The sequence below is a fragment of the Calliphora vicina genome, chromosome 2 (genome assembly GCF_958450345.1).
Source record: "Calliphora vicina chromosome 2, idCalVici1.1, whole genome shotgun sequence".
Taxonomy (NCBI): Eukaryota; Metazoa; Arthropoda; class Insecta; order Diptera; family Calliphoridae; genus Calliphora; species Calliphora vicina.
In genome coordinates, this window is record NC_088781.1 from 81,120,015 (window position 1) to 81,129,457 (window position 9,443).

The window sequence follows — 9,443 nt, forward strand, 5'->3', positions numbered from 1 at the left end:
ACACTCTTACTTGTTTTATATTAGTATTATAAGTATGCTGAAATTTAGCTTTCTAGGTTTCATCGTAAAATATTAAAAAATCTCGTAATTAACAAATACCGAAAAATCCCGGGTTTGTTTTTCACAAATCACGGGATTCGGGAAATCCCGATCCCGAAAAATCACGGGATTTTCGGAATCGGGATTTCGGGATTGGCATCCCTAGTCTTGAGTTACAAAATATTTATTTTGATAGATATATCACTCGCATCCTGTTTAAGTTAGTTTTTTTTGTATGTGTATACTCCCTTTTGTTCACCCTTGGGTGGGGATATTTTTTTCTAAATTGTAACGAGTAAAACCGTTAACGGTACTTTTCTTAAGCATTGTTCGCCACTTTGTTTTTGCATATAATATTCTGATCGTAGCTTGATCGCTAAGACTTCTACAACGTATTCTCAAACATAAAGGTAATATAATAAAGAAAATAATTTTTTAATATAAACAAAATAAAAACACAGTTTTATTTCTTTTTTATTTCACGCACAAACATTTGGTCCTTCGAACCGGATTTTTTGCCGCACATAAGACAAGTACGAAGAACACAAATTAATTTGTATCTACTTTTTTTATTTTATGGTCATATAAAGGATCGCCATTTTTTGGACACTTTCCGCAATTACCATCGTCTATTCTTTATTTCTTATTTTTGGAAAACATATTTACAAAATAATAAGGTGCGTACTTGAATTTCTTTATCAAAAAAAGTGCTGTGAATTTTGTAAAAGAAAAGTGTTTTTTATTTATTTTGTTTATTAAAAATAAGTGTTTAAACAAACACTCACATATACATACATATTAATTATAATATTACTGTGTGTTTGTTGTAGTTGGTCGCTTTTCCAACCCTCGCTTTATTTGACACTTGCTTTGTGTTTCGTTTTCTACTAATAGAAAATATCAACTGCGGGTTTGTTTACGTGGACGGACAGAATTATAGAAACTAGATTTATTTTGATAATTTGCTCATTTTTTGTGACAAAATAAAGATCTTTCGCGTTTTAAACGAAAGGAAATTTAATTAAAATTAATATTATTAATTGTGCTTATTAATAAATAACAAGTGGTGGAAATAGTGTTGTGTTTTTTTGATTGATATTAAATAAATATATAGACATTAGTGTTTGCTTTTTCTTCTTCTTCATATAAAAGTGGTCACTCTACTGTCGGTCAGTTTGACTATTATTGCGTTTGATTAAATTTGACAAATTAATTTTGTGTAATATTGATCAAATTTGTGAAAATTAATTACAATTTAATTTATTAAATATTATTTGAAAAAATCAATTAGATTTTTTTTAATTTTAAAAGTAAAAAATTTTGGAAATTATTAATCAATAATAAATTAAAGTTGTTATTTTTAAACTTGTAATTTATATAAAAGAAAAAGTAATAAACATGTCTATTACACCACTTGACCGTTTTATTAGAGCTTCGGATGCTCTTATCCGTTTTGAAGCCGAATTTAATAATACTCGCGAGGAAGTACATACTGCGTTCACAATAGGGTTTCACAGAGATGAATTGAATAAGTTGTGGGACCTTGTTAAATCGACATATGAACAATGTCTTGATTATTTGACGACCTCTGAGGACACTGAACCTGATGATACTGAGGTGACTAGCTCGAAATATCAGAATACGTATAGATCGTTTATTAACTGTTCGGGTAAAATTGCTGAGAAAATTCATCAGTTTGATTCAGTGACTAAGTCTACTGATTCGCCAACAGTGAATCAGAATATTTGTGTCGGTCATCATAATTTGACTTTACCGCCTTGTGACGTAGATATGTTTGAGGGTGATTATCTTTCATGGCCTGCCTTTAGGGATTTGTTTACGGCCTTATATATAAATAGTTCGCGTCTTACAAATATTGAACGATTATGCCACTTACTGCGTAAGACTAGTGGCGACGCGAAGGAAATTGTTTCGAAAAGTCCGCTTTCTGATATAGGGTTTGAAATGGCATGGCGAAATTTAAAAGACGCCTATGAGAATCCGCGTATGTTGGTTAATAATCAACTAAAGACGCTTTTTAATATTCCAATACTAGAAAAAGAGTCTTTTACCGGCCTCAAAAATTTGCAAAGAGGAATTAATAGTTGTCTTGCCGCGTTGTCGGTGTATAAGGTTCCGACAGAGAATTGGGATCCGATTCTAGTCTTTTTATGTGTACAGCGACTTCCTGACTGCTCTGTAACTTTATGGGAACAGAGCATTAAGGATAAATTCGCGTTATCATGTTGGAAAGACATGGATGCTTTTCTAACAGAAAGGATTCAAACTTTAGAATGTCTTCGTGATATTCGGGAAACGCCGCAGACAAAAGTACCATCGGTACAAAAGGTAAAAACACATCATGTTAATTCTGCATCAAATTCTCATTTTTGCGTTTTATGTAAGAATCAAAGCCATTTCCTACGCGATTGTAAGCGTTTCAAGAATCTTTCAGTTTCGGAAAGATTTTCTACAATTAAGAGACACCATTGTTGCGTCAATTGTTTATCAAGAACACATGAGGTTAGAAATTGCACAAGTGTTCATAGCTGTTCAACTTGTCAGAAGAGACATCACACTTTGCTGCATAGAAGTACTTCATCCTCAGACGATTCGACTGAAAATTCAAATACAGGAGCGAGTTCTGTCGTGGCATCTCCACCAACAAACTCTAGGCCTGTGGAATCTTCAGCGTCTACTTCTAGAAAAAATAACCCAGGTCCCTCAAATCGACAGGTGTTCCACTTGTCCAATAATCGGACTGTACTTTTAGGGACTGCTATGGTGAATATACGTCACCAAGGTATGACATACCCGGCTCGAGCCCTCATTGACCCTGGTTCGGAAACGTCGTTTATTTCTGAACGCGTGCAGAATCGTTTAAAGATTTCGGCGCATTTGACAAATGCTCAAATCTCTGGTGTCAACCAGACGATTACTGCAACCTCTACTAAACTTTGCTCGATCGAAATAAGCTCTCCTTTGGACACGTCGATTAATTTAAGGACTACAGCTCTTGTTTTACCAAATATATCGGGTAATTTACCATCGTTTGTTATGTCGGATGAACTTTGTGGGAATTTACCGAATCTACAATTGGCTGATTCTCAGTTTTTCAATTGCAGACCGGTTGATCTGCTTCTAGGTGCAGATTTGTATCCTCAAATTATATTAAGGGAAATTCGTACAAACTTTTTAGGGTCGTTATTGGCTCAGAACACGATATTCGGTTGGATTATTACTGGTCCTGTGCCATCATCTTCTGTTCAGGTGTTTAATACCAGAGTTGAGTTTTCCGAGGAAGACAATTTAAACAGCAGCTTACTCCGCTTTTGGGAACTAGAGGAGGCGCCGAAAAGGAAAATAATGTCCCTTTATGATAGGATTTGTGAAGAGAACTACAAGCGCACGACTCGCAGAGGAACTGATGGACGATATATAGTGACACTTCCTTTCAAGCCTGAATTTCCGGAAAAGCTTTCGTTAGGTTCTTCAAAACAAAATGTTAGGGCGCAATTTTTGAGAACGGAAGCTTCACTATTGAGGAAACCACAAATTAAGGAAATGTATGACGAAGTAGTTAAAGAATATTTGGTTTTGGGTCACATGCGGCCAATAGTGGAGACATCGTCTTCCATTTCTTCATGTTATTTGCCACATCATCCTGTAATAAAACTTGATCGTAAAACTACTAAGTTGAGAGTAGTTTTTAATGCGTCAAATAAAACTTCTAGTGGACTTAGTCTTAACGATTGTTTGTTTGTCGGTCCTACCCTTCAGGCAGATTTAGTCCTACTAATTTTACGTTGGAGATTTTTTCGCTATGTTTTTAATTGTGATATTACTCAAATGTATAGACAGATAAGGCTTGACCAGTCTCATACTCCTTTTCAGCGTATTTTGTTTCGCGATTCTCCTACAGAGGATTTAAAGCAGTATGAATTACAGACTGTGACCTTTGGCGTCAATTGTGCACCTTATCTGGCCATCCGTACTTTATTACAGTTGGCAGATGATTCTGAGAGTCAATATCCACTCGCATCGAAAATTCTTCGTAAAGGTATGTACGTTGACGACGTACTCACGGGGACTCATGATGTTGAAACCGCTTTGATCGCTCGTGATCAACTTGTAGCGGCATTATCATCTGCAGGGTTTAATCTTCGAAAATGGACTTCGAACGATAAGGCAATTTTAGCCGGTTTTTCCCCAGAGTATTTGATAGATGAGAAACTTTTGGTTTTTGTCGAATCAAGTAGTTCGAAAACGCTGGGACTCCAATGGAATGCTCATTTGGACGTTTTCTATTTTAGGGTGAATCCTATAGCGCGACGTTCGCACTACACTAAGAGGGAAGTTCTGTCAACAATCGCGAAATTATTTGACCCGGTAGGTTGGTTAGGTCCAGTTTTAGTAGTAGCAAAAATGCTAATGCAAAAAGTTTGGCAGGATCAGATAGATTGGGATGAGGATATAAAAATGTCGACACAAACCGAATGGGAGAAATTTGTGGCTTCGTATCATGAAGTCAATTGTATACAAATTCCTCGATGGGTCCATTATGAACCAGAATCCTCAGTAGAGCTTCATGTTTTTTCTGATGCCTCGGAAAAGGCATATGCGGGGGTAATATATATTCGGGTGGAAACACCTAGAGGAGAAATTTTCACACATTTGCTAACATGCAAGACGAAAGTGGCCCCTATTAAATCGGTTACTTTACCTCGTCTTGAACTTTGTGGTGCTGTATTAGCGGCAGACCTTTTGAAGGCCGTGTTATGTGAAATTGACATTCCATTGCACCAGGTTTATTGTTGGACTGATTCTACGATCGTCCTTTCCTGGTTAAGAAAAGACCCCTGTTCTTGGGCAACCTTTGTTGCAAATCGAGTTTGCAAGATACAAGAAATTGTAGGCAAACATAATTGGCATCATGTCAGATCTGAGGAAAATCCAGCGGATTTAGGAAGTAGAGGAGTTACACCTTCTCTTTTAGCTCAGAGCTCTCTTTGGTGGAATGGTCCACATTGGCTTCGGGACAAAAAGTCTACTTGGAATCTGAAAAATTTATCCATGCTTGATACCGATCTTGAGGTTCGAAATGTAAAATCTCATTTCTCTTTTTTTACGAATTACGAGGACGTTTTGGAGAGATTTTCGTCGCTTGATCGTGCTATCCGAGTTTTATCCTACGTTTTCAGATTTTTCCATAGAACTCATTCGCTTTATAGGAACCGATATTCGTATGACACCATAACGCTGTCTGAAAATGAAGTGAGACATGTGAAACTACGTTTGGCCATTGTGGCCCAAAAAGGTAATTTCGCGGAGGAATACAAGTGTCTATTAGAAAAAAGACCACTTTCTTCTAAAAGTTCACTTTTACCTCTAAATCCGTTTCTTGACAATGAGGGTGTCATGAGACTTAATGGTCGATTGGCTAGGTCGCCTTCATTGGTTTATACGGAACGGCATCCTATTTTATTGCCATATTCATGTCGCTTCACGCTCCTTTTAGCAGAATTTATTCACAAGATTTCCATTCACGGTGGAAATCAACTAATGCTAAGGATAATACGAATCGAATATTGGATTCCTCGTTTAAAGACACTTGTTAGAACAATTGTTAATCGCTGTAAGCGATGCGTGTTGGATCGTAAACGCGCTTGCACTCAACTAATGGCTGCCTTACCCCCAGAACGGACGAACTTGGATCGACCGTTTACAACAACAGGAGTTGATTTCGCTGGTCCCTTCGACATGAAAAATTTGAACGGTAGGTCGTGTCAGATCTTAAAGGCCTATGTCTGTATTTTTGTATGTTTCGCCACCAAAGCCGTACACTTAGAAGTAACTTCAGATTTATCAACAGATAAATTTTTAGCGGCATTTAATCGATTTATTTCGAGACGCGGTTGTCCACGTACGATCTTTTCGGATAACGGGACGAATTTTGTAGGTGCTTCTCGAGAGTTGGAGAGAGAATTTAAAACCTTTTTATTGGAAAGTAGGGCTAGGATGTGTTCGACGTTTGGCATCAACGGCCTTTCATGGCGTTTTATTCCTGCTGGTGCTCCCCATATGGGAGGTTTGTGGGAAGCGGGAGTTCGAAGTTTCAAACTGCACTTTCGTAAAGATGCACATTCCGGTAAATATACCTTTGAGGAACTTTCTACTGTCCTCGCTAGAATTGAGGCATGTCTAAATTCTCGACCATTATGCCCTATGAATGATAATCCTAATGAGATAGTGGCTCTTACACCAGGTCATTTCTTAATAGGGTCGCCTATACTAGCTCCACCTGAACCGTCAATTTATGACTCGCCGCTTAGTCTTCTAAATCGTTATAGGAAAGTTAAAGCACTGACTCATCACTTTTGTCGTAGATGGAAAGAAGAGTACTTGTCAGGTCTTCACAAACGATATAAGTGGAAATATCCAGAAAGAGATATAGCAGACGGAGACTTAGTTGTCATACGAAATGAGCAATTGTCACCCACTTCTTGGAAAATGGGAAGAGTCGTTAGGACTTATCCAGGAAGCGATAATCACGTACGCGTCGCGGACATACGTACAGAAAACGGGATAATAAAGCGACCAATTACAAAACTGGTTGTTTTAACCAGTGAAACTGTTTAAAAATTGTTTTGTTAACCTTCATTGTTTCCTAGTATAATGGATCCTCTTACTCACTTGTCGGAAGAAGCTTTGCTTGAGGATTACGATGAGACAATGGAGGTGGACTCAGCTGCGACGACTACTACTACAGGTTCTACCAGCCAGTCTGAAGTTGTCGCTGTCATCGAGAGCTCAACAGCCATCGTGGTCACTGACCAAGAGGTCCCTTTGACCTCACCTGAAAATTCCTCTGCCCCTGCAGTGGTACCGGCTCCTGACGCCAACCTAACTACAAATCCTGACCCAGTATCAGGTGCCGTGGAAGCCTCTGGTTCGAATCCGGTCGGGAATTCGCGAAACCTTGCTAAAAATTGTCGCATTTGTGATCGCAAGCATCAATTGTCTTCGTGTCGAAAATTCATAAATATGACTTGTGAAAAGAGAATTAGGATGGTGCTACTACACCATTATTGCTCTCGTTGTTTTTCCGCAAATCATATTTCTCGCGATTGCTCAAGTCAAGGATGTTGTAAAACATGTAAAGGAAAACATCATTCGATGTTACACTATGACAATAACGTCGCGGCGAAACAAATGAAATCCAAAAAACGCTCGCGAACTAGCGATCCTCGACCTGCTGTCTCGAATGAACTTCCGTCAATGCCATTGTTTCACCCCGTGTCATTTTCTCCAACGGCTACTGTTTTGCTGCTCATTTCGGACAAGAGCATTCGGGTACGGGCAGTTTTAGACCTTTGCTGTAGCATGAGCTATATTTGCTCAAGTTTAGTGGCAAACCTAAAGCTGCCCGTCTCCACCGTTAATGAAGAAAAATTTTGCAAAGTCAATATATGTTCTCTTTATGAGGCATCGCGACAAATTTCATTGACGGTAAAGGTAAAAACAATGCATGGCATAAAAACTCCTGTAGAACCGGTTTCGGACACTATAAAAGATCATTTTGAGGGTATGCAATTGGCAGATCCGAGTTTTAATATGTCCGGAAAAGTCGCGCTCGTAATTGGTCCTGAGGTAGCACCGCAAATTATGAGAGGTAAAATCTATTCGAACCCGGGACTTCCTATGGCTCAATACACCATCTTTGGTTGGGTCATTTCTGGCCAAGCCCCTCGTTAAGGGCCCAGTTCATGGTCTGATTCAAAACCATACTCTCTTGAGTGCAGTATGTAGTCTGTGTCAAACTACATCCCATAGACCTTGTTCTATGGGAACCTTTTTATTTATATATACATATATACCAGCTGGTCTGGCCTGGTCGTATGACCAACTTGTTATTTGAAAAAATAAATGAATTGAAAAAAAAAAAAAAAAAAAATATGATTTAAGTTTACATTTTTTATTATTATTACCTATTTAATTTAAGATTTGTTGCAACGTTCTTTGTTGTTGCAAGGTGGCCGGCAATGTTTAAGTTAGTTTTTTTTGTATGTGTATACTCCCTTTTGTTCACCCTTGGGTGGGGATATTTTTTTCTAAATTGTAACGAGTAAAACCGTTAACGGTACTTTTCTTAAGCATTGTTCGCCACTTTGTTTTTGCATATAATATTCTGATCGTAGCTTGATCGCTAAGACTTCTACAACGTATTCTCAAACATAAAGGTAATATAATAAAGAAAATAATTTTTTAATATAAACAAAATAAAAACACAGTTTTATTTCTTTTTTATTTCACGCACAAACACATCCCACTAAGCGATCAAATAGGTCTAAAAGGAAAAGACCTAAGCTTTCTTTTGAGTAAAAAAAATTTAAAAAAGGAAAAAGTAAGATTTTGCAAAAAAAAGTCAAAAATTGTATGTCTTGAGTTACAAAATATTTATTTTGATAGATATCCCACTCGCATCCCACTAAGCGACCAAAAGCCTCTTAACCCGGCAATTCCCAGTGTCACCTACAGGTGACAAACATTAACGGTAGTTTTAAACATAGAAACAAATATCACTGATAAATATTGATATTATTTATATACAGACAAGTTCCTGTTTTATATCTGATTTTATTTTGGCAACTCTAGAATTGATTAACTAGGGGATTTTTAAAAATCTTTAAGCAGTGTTTTTGATTTTAACATACTGGTGTGTGTCTTATGATAAATAAGTTGTTATAAAAATGCCTAACGGTTAAGTACCACAATATTTTTTTTAAATAAATACTGCTAGATATTCAGACTAACAATATCAGCAAGTATTTTTAGAAAATTATTTTTTCTCTGCCCAGTATCACCTATTGGTGACCCCGCTATAAAATCGCAACTAGCTATATTTTTTTTATTTTAAACTTATTTATAGTGTAAACTAGACGTATTTTTACTATTTTTAATAAAAACAAATTGTTTCTCCCTTTGGCGAGGGTATGGGAATTGCCGGGTTAAAGGAGTGGACCTAAGCTTTCTTTTGAGAAAAAAAATAAAAAGGGCACATTTTAAAAAAAAGTCAAAAAAGTTTTTGATTTTGAAAAAAAAAATCAAAAATTGTATAACTTGAGTTATACAACATTTATTTTGATATATATAACATTCGCATGCCACTAAGACACCAAATAGGTCTTTAAGGAAAACAACTAAGCTTTTTTTGAGCAAAAAAAAATTAAAAAAAGGCCCATTTTGGAAAACAATGAACAATTTTGCAAAAAAAAACCCCACTATTGTAAGTCCTGAGTTACAAAAAATATTTATTCTGATACATATCCCACTCGCATCCCACTAAGCCACCAAATAGGTCTATAAGAAAAAACAACTAATCTTTTTTTGAGCAAAAAAAAAGT

General features: G+C 36.8%; 2 protein-coding genes across 2 annotated transcripts; both read left to right on the forward strand.

Moving 5' to 3' along the window:
- Nucleotides 1-582: 582 nt before the first annotated feature.
- On the forward strand, nt 583-8,325 carry LOC135952261 (uncharacterized). Its single transcript, XM_065502117.1, has 2 exons — nt 583-716; nt 6,711-8,325. Exon 2 carries the CDS (start codon nt 6,715-6,717, stop codon nt 7,792-7,794), a length of 1,080 nt encoding a protein of 359 aa, XP_065358189.1. The 5' UTR covers nt 583-716; nt 6,711-6,714; the 3' UTR covers nt 7,795-8,325.
- Nucleotides 1,438-6,678, forward strand: LOC135950601 (uncharacterized). Its single transcript, XM_065500133.1, has one exon. It carries the CDS (start codon nt 1,438-1,440, stop codon nt 6,676-6,678), a length of 5,241 nt encoding a protein of 1,746 aa, XP_065356205.1.
- Nucleotides 8,326-9,443: the final 1,118 nt, after the last annotated feature.

Coding starts and splice junctions, on each gene's coding strand:
- LOC135950601 (XM_065500133.1), top strand. CDS start 1,438: ATGTCTATTACACCACTTGACCGTTTTATTAGAGCTTCGGATGCTCTT.
- LOC135952261 (XM_065502117.1), top strand. CDS start 6,715: ATGGATCCTCTTACTCACTTGTCGGAAGAAGCTTTGCTTGAGGATTAC.